We start from the raw sequence: 22,755 nt of genomic DNA, 5'->3' as shown, positions 1-22,755 counted from the left end.
GATAAAGAAGTAAAATACAGCACTATGTCATCAGTTTCTGATTTATTAAATTGTATAACAGTGCAAAATATTGCTCATTTGTAGTGGTCTTTCTTGAACTATTTGGAAAAAAAGATATAAAAATAACTAAAGACTTGTTGGAAAATAAACAAGTGATTTAATTATAAATAAAGATTTCTACACATAGAAGTAATCATCAACTTAAAGTGCCCTCTTTGGGGATTGTATTAGAGATCCATCTGGATTCATGAACTTAATTCTAAACATTTCTTCACAAAAAAAGAAATCTTTAGCATCAATATTTATGGAACATGTCCACAAAAAATCTAGCTGTCAACACTGAATATTGCATTGTTGCATTGTAATGAATGGAATAGCCTACTTGATTTGATGTTCAGTTTATGAACTTACATTCATATTTTGTTGAAAGTATTATTCAATAAATATATTTATAAAGGATTTTTGAATTGTTGCTATTTTAAGAATATTTAAAAAAAATCTCACGTACCCCTTGGCATACCTTCAAGTACCCCCAGGGGTACGCGTACCCCCATTTGAGAAACACTGGTATAGAATAACATCATCATGAAAGTATGGCCTGCAAAAAATAGGTAAATTATCCACCAGTCCCATTGATAATGGACTGCACTTCAATATTTAAAGATGTTACGTATTTTACTCTTTTGCTTAATTATTTTAAATCAATTTTATTCAGAATAATTTACAAACATTACAAACACTCAGAAATAAAAGGCAAGTGAAAGCTCAAAGTCTTAGCAGTCACATAAGTATTTTCACAGTGTTTCGAAGTAGTTATTTTGCATGTTTTTGATGATGCAAAAAGCTTTTTTGTCCAAAAGTCTCCAAGGAATGTCATGTTTAGTGTGACTTACTTCAAGTAACTTGCCCGGGTGGGTCTTTCTTTGTCAGTGAGTCTTCCCACCAGCCTGTTGTTCATGTCGAAATAGGCTGACATCACTTGTCCTCAGGGCTTGTGTCCATGTAGCACAAACGCAACTGCTCCTTCCCAAGCAGGATGAGAAAATCGCCATCACAGTGCCATGTCAGAGACTGGACCTGGAAACCACCTGCTGATGGACAGAACAAGAATTGGTGTAATCTAAGCATACGTGGAAACATTTGCATAAATACACCGACACAGCGGAACCTCGATTTACAAACCTAATTGGTGCTTACATTTTTTCCATAAAAAAACAATGTAAACATGAATAATAGATTCCAGTCTCAACGAAAGTCCATATTTTAGTAAACGTTTGTACACTTTGAACTAGGGCTGGACAATTAATAGAATTTTAATTTCGGTATAGATTATGTCTTCTCACCTTTATGAGAATATAATAATCAAAAAAAGAACGATTAATGGTCCGCACAATATTCATGCATATTCCGGCGCTTGTGACAGTGAGGAGCGAATGACTGAGAAAAAGAGCATGTCTACTAGAAGTTTGCAATCTCACCTTGTTTACAACTTTTTATTTGACACAACGCTAGTATGCCTAATTAACAATCACTAATCTCAACAAAAAAGTTAGTCACATGATTGTCACGTTCACGTAACTGCAGACAGAGTCACATAATTGGCCAATAATTCGGGAATCCGCTGAAGAACGCAAAATAATATCAAGGAAACTGACATAAATATAAATTAAATGTTGTCATTGTGAGAAAAAACATTTGTCTGGGAAAATAATGTGCGAGGTAGCGCTCATTCATCCCCACTTCCTGAACTAAACAATGTCGAGACGTTCTCTTGAAACACCAACAAAACTACAAAGCTAAGGCTAACAAGAACAATCCATACACCCACAACACATCTCATCTGCTTGTGTTGTTGTAAACATCATCATCGATATAACATTAATGTATGAACAGTGTATGCAACTTCAGAAGCGCTCTCTCTTTTTATTTTTACACAGCCTCAAGTGAGTAACCCTTTTTCGCTTGTCAAGCTTAGAACAACAGCACAACACACTTCCCCCTTCACAATAATAGCGTGATGCGCCACATCCGGTCTGACTGCGCTAACATGGCAAAGCTTTCAAAATAGTATCTTGCAGACATAATGCACTCAAAGCACATTTAAAAAATGATACTGCTATGACCTAAAATACTGGTCAAAATTGTCCAAAGATGAAATACACCAATAAACATGGGGATTTTACATGTAATTGACAAACATTTTATTACATTTTGTTTTACACAAAAATTGGTACTAAAATAAGATAAGTGTAAAAAAAAAAAAAAAAAACTGAATTAAAAACAATTAAAACAGAATTGTAATGTTTTTTATATTACTAGTGTTATTTAAATCTATTGTTATTGCTATTATTATTACTTTAAATGGTGTGGTTTATTTGTTAGGAATTTACATCCAGTTTTTTTTAAACTATATTTAAAATTGAGTTTTGGTCATACAATAAATACTCATGTTTTCAAATTAATGAATAACCGTGTAATTAATCATGATTACAATATCAATCAAAATAATTGTGATTAATATTTTTGCCATAATCGTCCAGCACTACTTTGAATACAATACAGTATATCAAACAAACATAACAGGGTTATGGCTCAACTTTCAATTTAATAACAAAGCCAAAAATACAACTACCTGAACGGTCCGGTCCCACCCTGCCGACAAGCACACACATTGTCACTAGTCCTGTGGTGCACTCTGTTTGAAATCACAGAACTTCTTAACTTTAACAGCCAGGTCGCTACAATAATTAGAAATATTAAAAAATATATTTTACTTCTTCGATTAATCTTCTTTAATTGCAAAGGAAGAGAGGGAGAGAAGGTAGTGTCGACGCTCTGGATACTTCTTAAATATTTCAAACCACACTTTGCTTGTCCATTGCTTTCTTTAAACTCTTACTAAGCTTGAACAACTAGGAAAATGCTTTATAAAGGCTAAAAAAACCACTTATAAAGCACACAACTAGTAGAGTAGCTAACGACAGCACAAGCCCCAGAGATCGATTAGCCCGCCCATAATGGGTGTGCTGCCGGGCACAAAATAGCTGCACTGTGAGACACACAATGAAATGAAATGTTCGTACAGGGAGACAATGTGCGTACCCCAGAGCATATTATTATTCAAGCTGTGGTTCATATATCGAAAAATTAATGTAATGAGGGTTTGTAAATCGAGGTTCCACTGTATATTTTACTTTTATACCTTTTATTTTATGTATCATTATCTGCCAAGAATCCAATCAGATTACTTTGAGGTATTTGCTATCCTGCACACAGCTTTTATGGGGCGTGATTGCAGAATTGCTATGATGTACTAAGTGGTATAGCTCTATTAATTTATTTCAAGGTAACTCCATCTTAGCAGCAGGATGTGTCTCTCTATTTAGTTATATAGCTGCATGTATAGCATATTACCTTCATCGGGGACTTGGACAGAAACGCAGCCGGCTGGGGTCCACAGATAAACTTTTGCATTGCCGGTGCATAACGCCAACCGTGAGCGTCTTGGATCCCACTGGAAGCACCGCACGGCAGACATCTGCTCCAGCACAGCCATAAGGCTCATCTTTTGCATGTCCCACACCCAGACTGCACTGGACATGTTATCTGTGGTGAAAGAAAAACAGGTATCATGAAAGTGGTGTCTTTTTCGGGGTGAGAAATGCCCAGCGCTAGTAATTAAATACTAGAGGCCAACATAAGGAGAACATAATACAAACCCTGTTTCCATATGAGTTGGGAAATTGTGTTAGATGTAAATATAAACGGAATACAATGATTTGCAAATCTTTTTCAACCCATATTCAGTTGAATATGCTACAAAGACAACATATTTGATGTTCAAACTGATAAACATTTTTTTTTTGTTGCAAATAATCATTAACTTTAGAATTTGATGCCAGCAACACGTGACAAAGAAGTTAGGAAAGGTGGCAATAAATACTGATAAAGTTGAAGAATGCTCATCAAACACTTATTTGGAACATCCCACAGGTGAACAGGCAAATTGTGAACAGGTGGGTGCCATGATTGGGTATAAAAGTAGATTCCATGAAAAGCTCAGTCATTCACAAACAAGGATGGGGCGAGGGTCACCACTTTGTCAACAAATGCGTGAGCAAATTGTTGAACAGTTTAAGAAAAACCTTTCTCCACCAGCTATTGCAAGGAATTTAGGGATTTCACCATCTACGGTCCGTAATATAATCAAAGGGTTCAGAAAATCTGGAGAAATCACTGCACGTAAGCAGCCAAGCCCGTGACCTTCGATCCCTCAGGCTGTACTGCATCAACAAGCGACATCAGTGTGGAAAGGATATCACCACATGGGCTCAGGAACACTTCAGAAACCCACTGTCAGTAACTACAGTTGGTCGCTACATCTGTAAGTGCAAGTTAAAACTCTCCTATGCAAGGCGAAAACCATTTATAAACAACACCCAGAAACGCCGTCGGCTTCGCTGGGCCTGAGCTCATCGAAGATAAACTGATACAAAGTGGAAAAGTGTTCTGTGCTCTGACGAGTCCACATTTCAAATTGTTTTTGGAAACTGTGGACGTCGTGTCCTCCGTACCAAAGAGGAAAAGAACCATCCGGATTGTTATAGGCGCAAAGTTGAAAAGCCAGCATCAGTGATGGTATGGGGGTGTATAGACATGGGTAACTTACACATCTGTGAAGGCGCCATTAATGCTGAAAGGTACATACAGGTTTTGGAACAACATATGTTGCCATCCAAGCAACGTTACCATGGACGCCCCTGCTTATTTCAGCAAGACAATGCCAAGCCACGTGTTACATCAACGTGGCTTCATAGTAAAAGAGTGCGGTTATTAGACTGGCCTGCCTGTAGTCCAGACCTGTCTCCCATTGAAAATGTGTGGCGCATTATGAAGCCTAAAATACCACAACAGAGACCCCCAGACTGTTGAACAACTTAAGCTGTACATCAAGCAAGAATGGGAAAGAATTCCACCTGAGAAGCTTAAAAAAGGTGTCTCCTCAGTTCCCAAACGTTTACTGAGTGTTGTTAAAAGGAAAGGCCATGTAACACAGTGGTGAACATGCCCTTTCCCAACTACTTTGGCACGTTTGCAGCCATGAAATTCTAAGTTAATTATTATTTGCAAAAAAAAAAAGTTTACGAGTTTGAACATCAAATATCTTGTCTTTGTAGTGCATTCAATTGAATATGGGTTGAAAAGGATTTGCAAATCATTGTATTCCGTTTATATTTACATCTAACACAATTTCCCAACTCATATGGAAACGGGGTTTGTATAATGCCTGACCATTTTTGGTGGCTAGGTAGCGACTATCTGAGCTGAAGGCCAGTGTCGAGACACCAATCTTGGGGTTGGCTCTGTCTGGGTCTGGTCTGACCACAGACATTTGAACTGGGGGCGGATGGATCTCATCTGCAGGGGGCAACAAGAGAGCTGGTAATTAGAAAATGTGTTTTACTTGACCTCGGCCGACAGTCCTTGAAACCAAATCATTTGTTCAAACCATGGCAAGAAGAACATACATTTGCTCTGAGTGCTAAGGAGGCTTGAGCCCATTGTTATGTTGTGTAGAGACAGGTCTTCAGGGCCAACAGCTGACACCCTTTTCTCCACTTCCTTATAGACAACCTAGAAAGACAACAAGCTAAGTAACAAATTATTCAACTTGAATAAAGTGTACGAATCAAGATAAAATACAAAATACTCACAACTTTATTGTTGTTGATGGTTGCTGGGTGTTCAAACAGGGCAATCTTCTTCCATGTGATGTGGTTAAGGATGCGTACCTGCAGAGAGGGTGTTAACATTGATTGATAACTGTACAAGAATTATGCCTGACTTTGTTAGATGTCATTTTTCTAAATGACAGCCCATACTTTTTCATCATAGCTTCCAATGGCCAGGAACTGACTGCTGGGGCTCCAAGCCACAGCCTTCACACCCAGCGACCACTCATAGGCGCTGAAAGTTGACAGCAAGCGGCCGTCCAGAGAATATAGCAACACCTTGTACTGCACGGAGGAAACACGCATGAAGTGTAAAAGTTTGGGTTGGTAAGTCATGAGGACTTACCTCCAGACAGCTGTCCCACACAGCCAGGACGCAGCCGTTGGGAGACCACTCTAACCCTGCGAGATCTTGTGTCTCAGTTTCAAAATGCTGTAAGTAAATGAAAGTCATTAAGCTGTTTCAAAATGCTAAGGACAAGAATACTCACATTCCATAGGTCTCGTAGTAAAATAAATTAAATCTACTGAACTCATGGAGGACAAGGTTATGTTTTTCCCTTAATTTCAGACAATCTGCATTACCTGTGGCTTGAAGTGTTATTTACTAAACTATGAAGTACAACTTGTAATTAAAGTAAGGCATCCATTTGATTTAAGGCTTAAATTTATTGGAGTGGCAATTAAGATACGGACTCTGTTAGAGTGGAGACCACAAATTAAAAGAGAACTGCACTTTTTTGGGAATTTTGCCTATCGTTCACAATCATTATGAAAGACATTATGACAGATGGATTTTTTAAATGCATTCTATATATTAAACAAACGTAAATAAAAGTCCGCTAATAGCGGAGCCAATAGGAACTCCTCTATTTCGCCCATTAAATCCAATAAATGACCATTCAAAAACCACCAACAACACTCCAAGTACACTTCGTGATTTGAATATTAACCAAGTACAAGTGATATTGTTAATATAAGCGCTAACACAGACAAACTATTTATAGCAGCACTGTGGTCACTACCGTGTGTCCCTATATTTACATCATCGAGTGGTCTGCTGTTTTCTCGCTTCCTTGCTCCCTGTAAGTTTATCGTAGGTCATACATCATGCATCTCACCTGGACAGAAGAAGGCTGAGTAGGTATTCCAACAAGTTGGAACACTTTGAAAGCCATTTAGGACACGAAAAGGGCCAGAACGACACGAAAAGATGCTTGGTCCCCCCCACTCAACCTGTTTCTTTGTGAGGATTATGAGACATTATTCACCTAAATGGGAATATATGAACATCCCAGCAGTCAGCATCCTAATGACAGCAGACCCTTGCATGGTAAGTGACGTTTTATTGTGATTGTTGGCTCTCTTAAAGGCTGCAGTGAATAATAATCAGGGATGAAAAAACCCGCAAACGTTGTGATGCGTATTTTAAATTAATCCGTCGCGTATGCTTAAAATGAGCACAATACGTAAATATTTGATGCTATTATAAATGTGCCTGTTACTATATTACATATATACTTACATCATTGCTATAAAACCTCAATGAAGGTGTTTGGGTGTTTTTAAGAGTTTTGTAGGTGGAATTGCACGGCTCCCATAGGCTCCATTGTGAGCGGACTTATGATCGCATTTATTTAATATTTAGAATGCAAAAATATATATATATATATATATATATATATATATATATATATATATATATATATATATATATATATATATCTTAATAAGGTTATCCAAAAAATAGTGCTCGATACCGTAGTAGAGCGCAATATATGTATGTGTGGGAAAAAAATCACAAGACTACTTCATCTCTACAGGTCTGTTTCATGAGGGGTTCCCTCAATCATCAGGAGATTGATGATTGAGGGAACCCCTCATGAAACAGGCCTGTAGAGATGAAGTAGTCTTGTGATTTTTTTCCCACACATACATATATATATATATATATATATATATATATATATATATATATATATATATATATATATATATATATATATATATATAACATCTATCGTCATGTCTTTCATAATGATTGTGAACCATAAGCAAAATTCCCCAAAAAGTGCACTTCCCCATGAGGGGTTCCCTCAATCATCAGGAGATTGATGATTGAGGGAACCCCTCATGAAACAGGCCTGTAGAGATGAAGTAGTCTTATGATTTTTTTTCCCACACATACATACATATATATATATACATATATATATATATATATATATAACATCTATCGTCATGTCTTTCATAATGATTGTGAACCATAAGCAAAATTCCCCAAAAAGTGCACTTCCCCATTTAAAGGTGAAAAGTGTATGAATACATAGTGCAACCTCTATTTACCAACCCCTCACAGTACAAACTTTTCGATTTATGAACCACAGAACAAATACAACTATGCTTAAGTGTATGAACCTTGTCTCAGTTTCCAAACGTTTCTTACACCCAGTCTGTGCCCAGCTGCACAGTCATTGTGGGTGAGCTGATCAATCTCATTGGCTTTCAGCTAGCTGCGTGTTGCAGACGTTGGCTACTTTGCTCGTTGCTAATCCGTTTTTTTTTTCATAGCCTTTTTACAGGATGTGTCTTGTTTTGTTAGCTCAATGAGTCCAAAAAAATCAGTGGACAATGGATGTGTAGTTTGAAACATAAGTGCCCACATCGTTGCAGACGCAACCCCCCACACCCTTTCCGATGCACACCAAGAAGATTAACAAGGTTAAGTCGATTTATGTTTTATCCTTAAATATTATAGCGACTTGGCTGTTATGAGTTCTATGATTTCACACTGCGAGTGCACTGGAGGGGTAAAGACACTGTGTGGTTGGTTGCGTGTCGGCAGGGCGGCTGAAAATAAGAACAGATGATCCATCACCCCCTTGTTATGTTGTTTGATATACAGTACTTTACAGCGCTTCATATTGTGTGCAACGTGTACAAACTTTTACTAAAACGTTCTGGTATAATGGTTATGAAACAAACATTGTTTTGTAGTTACCCTTAATAAGTGCCAGTCATCACACACAAATACACAAATATAGTCTTTGCAGTCACGGCGTTCTGCCAATGCCATGTAGCAGCCATCTCTGCTGAAATCAATACCTGTGGATGAAAATCAATATAAGAAACCTATCATTCTGAAGCCAACACAATGTTAAATTGAAAACCAACATAAGTGGGATTGAGACGACAATAACACATTTAAACAACAACTATAAGGGTGTGTTTCACTATGTTGTATATACTTTCTGAAAATGTAATGTGTGAATTCCTAGGTATTTAGTCAGGTGGCATGACATTTAGATTGGAATTTAACCAACAGACTTGTCATTGATGGCAGAAAAGGGGATGTACATGTCATGCAAGGCCACAGTCGAGTATAAAAAAAAAAATGGGGCGAGACGCAAACAATCATTTTTACTCAAGCTGCTGACAGGACTGTTATGAAGAGCATGCACCATGTAGTTACAGGGGCACAGCTGTTTGCAAAGAGCTATAGTTTGTATACATAGTCGGGGACTGGCCATAAGGGAAAGGACAACATGGACATACTTGCTGTTGACCCTGTCCTCGGGTGCTTGTGGTAATACACAGACCCTCAAAAACCAAAAGCAATTCTTAATAGCAATACGGTTGTCATACTTACCTTTGTAACACGCTTTGGGATACTTGATGTAAGACACAGCTTTGGTGCACAGGGACCACACAGTGATTCTCAGCTGTCAAATCAGCATAGGAGAGAGAAAAGTTACAACTGTGGATGATGAATCATAATCAAGATTTCAAGCAGATGTTTGATATAATTGGCAAACAAAAACAGAGGACAATGCCATATAGTAAGGTAGAGTTTAATTTGACTTTATAGCTGAAAGAGTGCTGTCACTTTAAACTACAACATTAACACATTGTCATTACTATTTTTAATACGGTTTGTAATATTTACATATTACACATTTTATATTGAGAGTGAAATTGTGAGTAAGATGGTCAAGCGATATTTATATATACAAAATGGCATGAAAAGCAGAAAATAGCACAATTTACATGTACATTAAAATATAAAAGTCATCCTGTATAATTCCTGTATAAACACTTAAAGAACATCTAGGTCTGGCCTTCAGACAGTCTGACATAATTGGTGCAATGCAAATAAACCAGTCGGAACTTTTCCATTTGGGAATGTTTGAACCTATCATCGCAGTGTCGAAAGGGACATTTGAACTGAGCAATCGTCTGCCTGCCTAAGTGGCCTAAAATTTCCACGCTGTGTGTTCAAGACTTCCAGCTGTGCAGACACTGTAATAACACCACACTGCACACTTTCTGGACATCCCCTCAGTCATGGTGCCATTGAAACACACACCAATAGTGCTCAAACATCAACACTTCAATACTGTATGAGGTGGATTTCAATCCACCTCATACAATATTAAAATTAATCTTGACGCAACCTGTTCCGGAATGGAGCGATTGTGAGAGTAAGCCAAAATAGTGTCAGGTTTGACAATCAATTAAAGTATCCTCTGCAAAAAGACATAATTGTGGAACATTCCTTTAGCTCTGCTAGATAATAACTAGTAGGCAAAATTATTACACAATTACCGGTACTTAAAGAGCAGAGTTAATAGTAATAACATGGAATAACGCATGTCAGCAACCATTCTTCATTTGCGCCTGGGCAAGTGTATTAGCTGCCATATAGTCTAATCTGTCATCAAGGGATTAGACTGCAGAAATTCCGCATCGCAAACCAATATAGCCCATTTCTCTTGTTGCAACCTCATGATTCTATCTAAGAAGGTGCCTCTTCGAGCCCACTCATACAGTAGGAATGGGTTTACCATTGTCATGCCCACGTCTGCACTTTAGGTCGGCGGAGTTTACACTGGTGCGGCTCCAGCAGTACCAAGAATGCTAATCCAAACCAGACAATCTAAAAGCCATTACATGCTCAATGACGTACTGGTTTGCAGTCTGACACCCCACAGCAGGTAACAAGGATTAACATGGAAGAGACAGGAGGGATGGAAAGAAATGTGCAGAATACAAATAGGAGTTAATATACAATTTGTACAGTTTTATGAAACTTTGGCTCAAATCCAACATACAAACTTTCTTTAAAATATTTTCTAAATCACCCGAATATATATAATGCTGTTTTTACCAAACCCCCTCCAACAATAAAGCGGTTTTACAATTTTTCGCCTAGGTTAGGGCTGGGCGATTATTTGATCGTGATCAATAGTCGTGATAAATTTCAGGTCGATCACAGTGATTGGCTGTGATAATATGAACTTGCTCAAATATGGCGGCACTATCTGTGACAACACAGTCAATAATAGTCTTACCTTTTCCAGCAACACTTCCGGTTGTAAGGTACCGCAAATGCGAACAGAATGAACGGACTTGTATTTAAACATGGCGCTAAGGGCTGCAAAATAAATTTCAACCGTGACTTGGGAACTATCCTCAGAAGACGAGACTATTGTTGATAAAAAGAGGTACCTCAAAAGTCGATTGTGTGTCGGTGCTTTGAATTATCAAAGTGGGGTCACGGGTAAGCTGGAGCCTATCCCAGCTGACTTTGGGCCCCCTAGACTGGTTGCCAGCAAATCAGAGACTATAGACAATTTATAGTGATCACTTAACCTAACATGCGTGTTTTCGAAATGTGGAAGGAAGCTTGAGTATCCAGAGAGGAACTTGAAACTATGAACATTTGTAAGTATTAATAATGTTAACATGTATGTAGCATCATAATTTGAAAATGGAATGTTTACGTTTTAAAATGTCTTCATTAGCTCTGATGAGGCAATTTGTTTATTTTGGGTCTTCTATCAGAGCACACACACTCAGGACTTTTTCCACCTTTGTTTAGGATTTAGTGAGTCTAATGTATTTGGCCACATCATTTTATGTGGTCCGCCAAAACCTGGATGCAATATGCATCAATAAGGAATTCCATCTTTCTTGATAAATGTATTTCATTTTTGACAGAGGAAACCTGTAATGCATGCATATTCAGTTCTTAACTCTTAATATAATTTAATATTTGATGCAACAAGCTATTCTAAGCTTTTTTTAAATTAAATATCTGCTTGTCCCTTTGACTTCTGATTACAGAGCCAAGTTTTCCATTAGTTTTTTGGTAAACAATGTTAACAATCAAATAGAGGCAATTGTGTAATATCAGCATGAAGCGGCACTCTGATGGTTTCTGTTACTGTTATGTGGCCATAATGAAAATGTGTTGAATGCATGACAGTTATTATGAGCCAAATCAGAAACACTTAATATTCACAAAAGTAATTAGAAATGAAAATACAGCCAATAAGGCACACAAGGACACAACCAGCTTTTTACTGTCACATAGTCAGACAGACAAACACATACAGAGGCACGATTCACAACACGGGCAGCTGTCCCTAAACAAGTTATTATAGCAGGCTGTTTATGAGTGGCGCTGAAACTCAAGCCTGACACGGACCCCTGTCTGGCACAGCCTTAATGAAATCTTGCTTTCGGGTGAAGGTAAGTTCACCAGACCCCTTGTCAAGGCAGTAACAAGTGACCACTTTGGCTGTGTTAAATTAATTTCTAACCTCCGTGACAAAATGCTGCTCTCTAAAATTAAATAGTCAAATATCAATCAATCAATCAAAGTTTATTTATATAGCCCTTAATCACAAGTGCCTCAAAGAGCTTCACAAAACACAACAGCATCCCTGGATCTGAAGCCACGTAAGAATAGTCTATTATTACAAGTTGGCAAATGGTACAGCAGCAGAGCAGAGAAGGCAAGAGTGCGCTTTTCTACATGAAAATTGTGATGTAAAATAATGACAAAATAAATAAACTCATCAAGTTAACTAAGAATTAAGATGCAGTATACAATAATAGAACTTGTGGATTGCTTTTTCCCAAGAAAGACAGAATTAAAAGGAAACTATAATAATTCAATAATGCAGTGGCATCACAGGCAGAAGGTTCTAGTTGAGATGCATTTAGACATTTCTATGTAGAAAAGGTCTATTTACCTGGCGGCCTATGGGCCAAATCTGGCCAGGGAATGACAACAGACTGGCCCCCCAATTCCAGTTCAAAATTGAGACTAATGTTTTTGCAGCATTCCTAAAAACACTAGAGCACTCTTGTTAACACATTGGCAGATCCTTGCATTGACATGTTCCTCTGCAGTAGACATAAAAAGGGCTAACTTTTCTGAAATGTGTCAACTCTGACAAAAGAAATAGCCCAAGAAAAAAATGCCCACTACAGAGGATGCTGGTTCTAAATATAGGAATAATAGGGAAGGGAGATGTCTGGCCCCTTTATAAATGTGGTCCCTATGACAATTTAGTTAAATAGCCCTGATGTAGACTTTGCATTTTCTACCTGTGCACATGCCACAGTTTATCCAACCATCCAAAACGTCAATTTTAAGGTCACTGAACAATGTAAATCTAGTTCAAAAGGTATGAATAAGGTTATCGTCTTTATGTATCAGTCCTGTGATTGGGCATGTGCTCAGTCCAGGGTGTGTGATGTAAAAAGTAGCCCATCATTCAGTTTTTCCTAATTTCTGCAGATACTAAGAATGTGAATCTTACAAGAACTCATGATTTAATTTAATTCCGATTCTTGGGGTGACGATTCGATTCAGAATCAATTCTGTATGTTTCTTGATTGAAACCAATATAATTTTTGGTAAAGTTACTCATTTATCCCTGTTAATTGGTTTTTAATTAATTCCCGCAAAGTAAGAATTATTAATTATAAATGTAATATTTTCATAGACGAGCATAAAAAATGGTTTAGACATAAAATAACTCTTTTTAAAGGGATCATATTATGATTTTTTTTTTTCTACATTCAAAACACTTCCTTGTAGTCTACAAAACATGTAATGGTGGTTCTTTGGTCAAAATGTTGCATAGATTTTCTTTTTGGGGGCTGTCTTATTTATGTGGCTCCACTTCGACCGCGTCTTATGCCCATCATCCATGTTGTAGTTTTTAGGGATTCCATATGGAGTCTACTGACAGATGTAAGTTAGAACTATACGTAATTGTGTATTAGAAATGGCAACAGTGGAGGATACATTTGCATGTACAAAAGCCAGTCAGTCCCACAACAGGAGGATAGAGAAAAAGAAGAAGCTTATTGACTACAGAGCAGACTCACACAAAGCACGTTGGGTAAATTTCTACTATACATGAAGATATCCGCTGACGTCACAATTGGGTAAAACGTAACTAATGGGGCAAATTTCCAACAGCTTGTTTGGAGGAAGTATGAAGGAAGGCACTATTGTTTTATTGTTATGCCTCCATGGTTTGATTTCAAATTTTTGGGACTTATGCAGATCCCAAATACACAAAAACAGGTACCAATAGGTAAGAAAAGTTATTTTCATATAATAGGTACCTTTTAATCCAATATAGCACTGCTGTGCTAATCTGTAGCGCCTAGGGTTGTGCGATATAAATTATGTAAATTTGGCTGACAATAAGGCTTTTAATACTATTATGTCATGATAATGTATATGTAAGTTGACACATTCTCACTGTTTCTCGCTAATTTGACAGCGACAAGCGAACAAATCAGTCAGCAATCCTCACCTCCATGAAGTCAAATAAACTACATTTCTCACAAGTATCATCCCTGGAGCACAAGGAATAGCTAAAAATGCTACACTACACACCTTAGGAGGGTATGCTAATCACTAACTGCAAGCTACAGCTCTAGAATGTAAACAAAGATCAGCGGATCGTTACAAATATCGCCAGTATCAATACCAAGTATAGAACCAGAATATGGTCAATATTACAGTTGTTAAGTCGAACATTATACAAAAAAAATATTTTGCCGTTTTTGTTCTTTACAAACTCAGGAAATAAGTCCATGGACACAGGAGGGTGTTATGGCAAAAACCGAAGGATTTAATTCAGAACCAATAGTAGGAAATAATTAAAAATTGTAATTGATATTGTTTGACAGCCATCCTGTGTTTTTTTGTCCAATTATAATTGTGCTAAAAAAAAGTAATAATGTAATGAACTTGAAAATGTTAAGTACTGTATTACATATACAGTAAATCAGCATTGGTATGGTCAATAATACCCTGTAACTACCTAGTATGGGTACCACCCAAAATGAATGTAAAGTATCCAAAAACAGAAGAATAAGTGCTTATTACATTTTAACATAAGTGTGTATAGAACCATGTTACAACAGAAAGTAACAACTATTATTTGTAAATGACCAAGTAGATTAATAATTAGAAAAAATAATACCACTGGAACCGTGATGAGGTGGCGACTTGTCCAGGGTGTACCCCGCCTTCCGCCCGATTGCAGCTGAGATAGGCTCCAGCGCCTCCCGCGACCCCGAAGGGAATAAGTGGTAGAAAACGGATGGATGGATGGAATACCACTGGAAAGCCCACGATATGTTACCGCATACGTAAGCAGCCTAATTAGGATCCTTTGTAAACCGTTTTGAAATGGTTCTGTTAACACTAAAATATCAAATGAAGGATTATAAGGGAGGAATAATTGTGATACTGTATACATTCTTACCCAAGGAAGCTGCAATATATATCGCAATATAGATTTTAGGCCATATTGCCCATCCCGAGTGGCCCCTGATACTGAACAGCATGCTCTGATTTGTTTGGTCTCATGTAATGGCCAATATACTACTGTAGTATTGATATATCTGTATATTTATCTAGCCATGGTCATGCTTTAAAAAAAATCTGCAATAGAGTAAAGCCACAAACTTTTAAGGGCGAAGTGGCGATGGATGACTGTACATAAATTTTAATAAAACCTTTTCAAAACAGGTTACAAAAGCTCCTCTTGGCTGCTGCCGTCTACGTGCGGTGAATAAGCACAGCGATGGCCAAAAAAAAGTGTATTTTTGAAAATGTTCGCTTGACAAATTTGAAATGATTTGGCAATTGTAATGGATAACAATCACGATTTGAATGTGAATCGATTTTTTTTCCAGCACCCCTAGCAGGTACAATCATATTTCCTTTAATCCTACAGTTGGAAGATCCAGACAGACACAAAGCAGACATGCCAAAGATACTTGCACCCCCTGCACTCTCGGCCTAGACCAGACCCAGTCGTGTGTTAGCCAATGACACCTGTCAAGTGAATCTGGGAGTCAGGTTCAACTTGACAGAAAGGGCCCAGCACGGTGCCTCCTTCATATTCCATGTGGGCCCTGGGGGGCTGATACATGCTTTCATCACTCACACAACTTGTGACTACTATGGAGCGAATATAAAAACAGAAGTCAGGAGGCACACAGGTTGGAATGAAAATAATTTTTAACATCTTAACTATTGGTTACTATTAGCAGACTATAGCCTCTCTTGGACATAAAGGAAGAGCCTTCTATGCGTAGGAGGGGCATCTCACATTTTTTTCCCAAAAGACTAAGGAACTTTTAGGCTAACATTGAGAGACGTATGAATATTTTTACAACTCAATAGAATTTTCCTCAACTATTAAGCAAGTTTGAGACCGGGTGGTCCATTTAATGGTGTCCAAGCTATCCCTCCACCAAAAAGAACAGCCTTAAAATTGTTGAGTAACATAAAACACAGGCAGACAAGACTAGGTGATTAATGGCATGTTCATAAGACAACATTTAGATTACACCACACCTACAGGATATAAATATGTTCCAGAGGCAATGAGAGCCGTGTAGGACAGGATGCTAACAAGAGAAGAACTATGAAATCAGGCTGAACACATGCAGCAGGTGGGGCATGGGGTTGGGGTGTTAAGGCTCTGGTGTCTGTCTATTTTAAGCCCTGCCCCCTTCCGTGTTGGCCAGCAACAGTTGAAATCAGACAACCATATGAATAAACACACTTGCATGCCCGCATGCACGCACAAACTTCACACTTACATGAAACTCAGTGGTGTTTAGAATGTGACGTCCGTCTGGGCTCCAACGCGAAGCCAACAATCCGATTGAGCCCTCGTCGATCTTACAGTGCCAGTCAGGCTGTTCCAGCGACCACACCTGAGGAGAACGACAAGAGGGAGAGGGGCGGGGAGAATCAACATTTCTCATCACTAATGACAGCCCTCACACAAATATTGTATCTTCCTCAATTTCTATTCAAGGGGAAGACCCACTTGCACAACTGAGACCATGAAAGACTGGCGATGGATTCCCCTTCATAGGTAATCTACTTTCTGTGTGACACTCATTTTAACATGTTGTTGTTTACTTTGTTTGTTTAAACACACAATACTTTGGAGAATATGTTATCTCAAAACCTGATCGTGTCAGGTTTGTAATTCAAATACGTTTTTGAGTGAGAATTTAGAATCGATCCAAACAGATTTAAAATACTTGTTTTACGCTAAGGCAAATGAATTTCCTCTTTCAGAAACCTATTAGGTATATCTATCTATATTGCTTAACTGATGCAACTTGATTGACAAGTCCACAGTCCTGGACAGTCAAAAGACAATTGCACATTTCCTTCCATCAAAATATTTACCGTCACCTTCTCACAGCCTACCTGTACCAGTCCCCTCTTGTACATAGCACACATGATGAACTGAGAGTCGGACGACCATTCCATATGAGTTATCTGGTCCAGACAGGTGTAGAGCTGTAGAATCTGCAGTGTGCTGACATCTCGTACCACCAGCCTGTACAGCACGCAGGTAGCCTGAAAAGCCAAGAAAATGGCAAGTCATAAAACATGACATCAGAACTTAAAGGGGAACTGCACTTTTTGAGGGGAGTTTTGCCTATAATTCACAATCCTTATTAGAGACAAGAACACATGTCCTTTTTAAATGCATTCTAACTAAACAATGGAGGCTATATGGTAGTAATGACATCATTGCATCTACTCTGACCATAAACCGCCCCCCCCCCCAAATAAACATCCAAAAAGCGCCAACAATACTCCATTTACATTTTTTTACTTGAATATTAAGCAAGTATTAGAAATATTGTTAATGTAAGTGCTAACGTTAAGGACCTATTTTTAGCGGCGCATTGATCAAGAGAGTTAACTACCTCATGATGCTGTATTGACATCATGAGTTGGTGAGTCGCTTTCTCGTCACTGAGCCCGTTAAAGTTAATTCTAGATTATAAATAATGACTCTCACCTAAATAGTTGAAGATTGCGGCCATAAAACGAGAAGTTGGTACGCTTTGACAGACAACTTTGACCAGAAAATTGTGAAAAAGACAATTGGTTCCACCCACCTTTTTTCTTCGTTATGATTATGAGTCATACTTTATCTAAACGGGACTATATGAACATCCTATCAGTCCGCATCCCAGTAAGAACAGACATTGTACAGTAAATTATGTTTTATTGTGTTTGCTCTCATGAAGTGTGCTATGATTAGTAGTAATTCTTACTGTTAAATGGAAAAGTGAATGTTGTGATGCCTTATTGAAATTTTAATGCGCTGCCGTATGTTTAAAATGACCAAAATACGTAAATATTACATATTATTGTTAATGTAAAACCTTAATGGAAGTGTTTAGATGTTTTTTTAAATGTTTTATAGGCAGAATAGAGCGGGTCCAATAGACTCCATTGTAAGCGGACTTTTGCTAACCATTATTTACCAGTAAAAAACACATTCTTGTCTTATATAAGGATTGTAAATGATAGACAATTTTTTTACAGTTCACCTTTAATAAATTAGCAGATATTGCAACTGTATTTCAGCTGTATAATCACTCGCCATACAGCAATAGATGATATCTGTCATCAGTCATACTTTATCTAAACAGGACTACATGAACATCCTATCAGTCTGCAACCCAGTAAGAACAGACATTGTACAGTAAATTATGTTTTATTGTGTTTGCTCTCATGAAGTGTGCTATGATTAGTAGTAATTCTTACTTTTAAATGGAAAAGTGAATGTTGTGATGCGTTTTTGAAATTAAATGCATTGTCTTATGCTTAAAATGACCAAAATACATAAATATTACATATTATTGTTAATGTAAAACCTTAATGGAAGTGTTTAGATGTTTTTTTAAATGTTTTATAGGCAGAATAGAGCGGGTCCAATAGACTCCATTGTAAGCGGACTTTTGCGAACCATTATTTACCAGTTTTAGTGTGTAAAAAAACACGTTATTGTCTTATATAAGGATTGTGAATGATAGACCTTTTTTTTTTACAGTTCACCTTTAAGAAATTAGCAGATATTGCAACTTTATTTCAGCTGTATATTCACTCGCCATACTGCAAGAGATGATATCTGTCTATTTCAGTGGTTCTTAACCTGGGTTTGATCGAACCCTAGGGGTTCGGTGAGTCGGCCTCAGGGGTTCGGCGGAGCCTCCGCCACGGAGGTACAGAAACATCCGACTTATCGTGTAAATAAAAACTTCTTCCTATCAGCGTATTATGGATACCCCCAAACAATGTTCCCTCTAATTTTCCATCTGATTTGCAGGTTTTTTGATTGATTGATTGAAACTTTTACTAGCAGATTGCAAAGGAAGAGAATACACAGTGCAGTTTACACAGAACAGTACATATTCCGTACAATTGACAACTAAATGGTAACACCCGAATAAGTTTTTCAACTTGTTTAAGTCGGGGTCCACGTTAATCAATTCATGGTAAAGTGTGTAAGGTGTGTATTTTGTTGTGAGTTCATGCACTGTGTTGTTTTTGTTCTTTGAACAAGGTGATGTTCATGCGCGGTTCATTTTGTGCACCAGTAAAAAAACATACAACTTTTTCTTGAATTTGAAAAAAATATGTATATATATTTTTCACTAAAGAAGGGTTCGGTGAATGCGCATATGAAACTGGTGGGGTTCGGTACCTACAACAAGGTTAAGAACCACTGGTCTATTACCTGACCGTTTCTACGTTAGCTACCTCTTTTTGTTTATAATGTCTATTTTCTGCTGGATCTTCTCTCTATTTTATGCTGCAGTTGTTACATATACTGGAATATTGTACATGGTAATTGTTATATATTGTATACATTAAATACAAATATAATATAATATACAATGAAGAAAATAAGTATTTGAACACCCTGCTATTTTGCAAGTTCTCCCACTGAGAAATCATGGAGGGGTCTGAAATTTTCACGGTAGGTGCATGTCCACTGTATGAGAGATAACCTAAAAAGAAAAATCCTGAAATCACAATCTATGATTTTTTAACAATTTATTCGTGTGATAGAGCTGAAAATAAGTATTTGAACACCTGTCTATCAGCTAGAATTCTGACCCTCAAAGACCTGTTAGTCCGCCTTTAAAAGTCCTCCTCCACTCCACTGTATTATCCTGAATCAGATGCACCAGTGTGAGGTTGTTAGCTGCATAAAGACACCTGTCCACCCCATACAATCAGTAAGACCCAAACATTCAGCATGGCTAAGAGCAAAGAGCTGTCCAAAGACACCAGAGACAAAATTGTACAACTCCACAAGGATGGAAAGGTCTACGGAGAAATTGCCAAGCAGCTTGGTGAAAAAAGGTCCACTGTTGGAGTAATCATTAGAAAATGGAAGAAGCTAAACATGACGATCAATCTCAATCGGAGTGGAGCCCCATGCAAGATATCACCTCGTGGGGTCTCAATGATGCTAAGAAAGGTGAGGAATCAGCCCAGGACTACACAGCAGGACTTGGTCAATGACCTGAAAAGAGCTGGGACCACTGATTCCATGGTCACTGTTGGTAATACACTAAGACGTCATGGTTTGAAATCATGCATGGCACGGAAGGTTCCCCTGCTTAAACCAGCACATGTTAAGGCCCGTCTTAAGTTTGCCAATGACCATTTGGATGATCCAGAGGAGTCATGGGAGAAAGTTTTGTGGACACATGAGACCAAAATTTACCTATGCAAGTTTGGAGGAAAAAGAATGATGTGTGCCATCCCAAGAACACCATGCCTACTGTGAAGCATGGGGGTGGTAGCATCATGCTTTGGGGGTGTTTTTCTGCTCATGGGACAGGACGACTGTACTGTATTAAGGAGAGGATGACTGTAGCCATGTATTGTGAAATTTTGGCCCAAAACCTCCTTCCCTCAGTCAGATCATTGAAGATGAGTCGTGGCTGGATCTTCCAACATGACAATGACCCAAAGCACACAGCCAGGAAAACCAAGAAGTGGCTTCGTAAGAACCATATTAAGGTTCTGGGGTGGCCTAGCCAGTCTCCAGACCTAAATCCAATTGAAAATCTTTGGAGAGAGCTGAAAGTCTGTGTTACTCAGCGACAGCCCAGAAACCTGATTGATCTAGAGAAGATCTGTGTGGAGGAGTGGATGAAAATCCCTTCTGCAGTCTGTGCAAACCTGTTGAAGAACTACAGGAAACGTTTGACCTCTGTAATTGCAAACAAAGGCTACTCTACCAAATATTAATGTTGGTGTTCAAATACTTGTTTTCAGCTTTATCACACAAATAAAGTGTTAAAAAAAATCATAGACTGTGATTTCTGGATTTGGTTTTTATAGGTTATCTCTCATACAGTGGACATGCACCTACCATGAATATTTCAGACCCCTCCATGATTTCTAAGTGGGAGAACTTGCAAAATAGCAGGGTGTTCAAATACTTATTTTCCGCAGTGTACATATCAGTATATATCATATACTGGATATATAATATGTGAATATTACATATGTTATATTTTACATTGCTACTACATTTTGTAGTCTACTTTATACCTGCATTATCCTTTCCATCATTTGTAACTGAGCTACTGTGTGGAACAATTTCCCTTTAGGATCATTAAAGTTTGTCTAAGTCTAACAACTTACCAAGTATTTCCCATCTGGTGACACTTTACAAAGTTGGTTGGATTGCTTGAAGACCTCAGAGAAATTCATGTTGACAAATCATAGAATCCTAGCCAAAACAATTCAGGCTATTAAAACATTAACAGTCGTCTCCTTGAACATTGCAGATGCTGTTCGAGTTGTGAAATTGTTAAATAAGACACTAGGTGGTGCTGTGTGTCCAATACATGTACTTGCTTCAAACACTTACAATACATTACCACTCCAAAACAATCATAAGCAATGATTATTAACACGGAAATGACGTGCCTGTAAAAAGTGGAGTTAGTCGCGTTTGATATATAAAAAAATATAAATAAAAAAAAAAGTAAAAAATAAAATAAAAAAAAGGGCAACAGGTATCTTAAATGACTCGCTACTTAAAAAAGTCACCAACGACCAGCTAAACAAGCTATAATAATAACAACCTCAATTTATTTGCAATTGTATCGACACGGTCGCCGTATTTAAGCAGTTCGCGGCAAACAAGGGTAACGGTTAGGTTGTCCGTTCAAAGCTAGCTTAAGGTGCTATTAGCATCACAGAAAGTAGTGTGCTAACCTTCGCTGTTTTCAAATCCTAGAGCTGAACATCGTCGATGAATTTGGAGACGCTCAAGTCAAATGTGTAGTTTTCTCACGTTCGTTTTGCTTGGTCGCCATAAAAACACACAGCTATAATCACACTTCAACTGGTTTGTCTGTATGAGTCGTTGCCGATGACGTCAGAGGAGCGCAATCCAATCATCGGAAAGCTCTTAACCTTTGCATTCTGGGTAATGATGTTTTCTTCCCGCTCCAGTTTGTTTCTGCGGAGACTAATTGACATTACATTTGCTTGATTGTCATATGGAAATACAAGTTCGGTAAAGTTAATCAGACTTTTATTTTTGAAGGTTAGACACAAATGTTCACAAATGTTATTTTTGTTCTGGTTGTATTTACACTACCCGACGTCATTCGCAGTTTCCCATTGGGGTGGTTTTTTTCTCTTTGATTTCAAGAATAAAATAAAATAGTAAAATAATGATTTTCTGAGATGGAAAAGGTTTTCCCGCTTTTGTTCGCCCAAAACGCGCTGTATACCAACCGCCTCCCTTTTTCTTCCCCATCAGCGCAAAAAAAACAAAAACCCGCCTCACCTCTGTCGAGGTCCCTCAGCAAAAGCTCACACTTTGCAGAGCAGCAT

The 22,755-nt window shown here is 37.9% G+C and overlaps 1 protein-coding gene across 3 annotated transcripts; it reads right to left on the bottom strand.

The window, feature by feature from the left end:
* Nucleotides 1-691: 691 nt before the first annotated feature.
* wrap73 (WD repeat containing, antisense to TP73) lies at nt 692-22,333 on the bottom strand. 3 transcript variants are annotated; one of them, XM_061975772.1, is made up of 13 exons: nt 22,208-22,333; nt 21,550-21,637; nt 17,290-17,442; nt 16,665-16,781; nt 9,382-9,454; nt 8,734-8,837; nt 6,079-6,165; nt 5,883-6,017; nt 5,715-5,792; nt 5,529-5,634; nt 5,293-5,418; nt 3,415-3,606; nt 692-1,091 (listed from the first exon to the last, which is right to left on the bottom strand). In XM_061975772.1, the coding sequence occupies exons 2-13, from the start codon at nt 21,616-21,618 to the stop codon at nt 976-978; spliced, it is 1,356 nt and encodes a 451-aa protein (XP_061831756.1). In that variant the 5' UTR covers nt 21,619-21,637; nt 22,208-22,333; the 3' UTR covers nt 692-975. The 3 variants fall into 3 exon arrangements, with proteins under 3 accessions (XP_061831756.1, XP_061831766.1, XP_061831746.1); XM_061975782.1 differs by having other exon boundaries at nt 692-1,088; nt 22,129-22,308; XM_061975762.1 differs by having other exon boundaries at nt 22,129-22,307.
* Nucleotides 22,334-22,755: the final 422 nt, after the last annotated feature.

The sequence above is a fragment of the Nerophis lumbriciformis genome, linkage group LG01, assembly GCF_033978685.3.
Source record: "Nerophis lumbriciformis linkage group LG01, RoL_Nlum_v2.1, whole genome shotgun sequence".
Lineage (NCBI taxonomy): Eukaryota > Metazoa > Chordata > Actinopteri > Syngnathiformes > Syngnathidae > Nerophis > Nerophis lumbriciformis.
The sequence above is the reverse complement of the archived record's forward strand: the minus strand, read 5'-3'. Positions and strand labels throughout refer to the sequence as shown.

Coding starts and splice junctions, on each gene's coding strand:
- wrap73 (XM_061975772.1), bottom strand. CDS start 21,618: ATGAATTTCTCTGAGGTCTTCAAGCAATCCAACCAACTTTGTAAAGTG. Junction 9,455..16,664: donor TAAACACCACTGAGTTTCAT/GTAAGTGTGAAG, acceptor CTGATTTGACAG/CTGAGAATCACTGTGTGGTC. Junction 8,838..9,381: donor TCCCAAAGCGTGTTACAAAG/GTAAGTATGACA, acceptor TTTCATCCACAG/GTATTGATTTCAGCAGAGAT.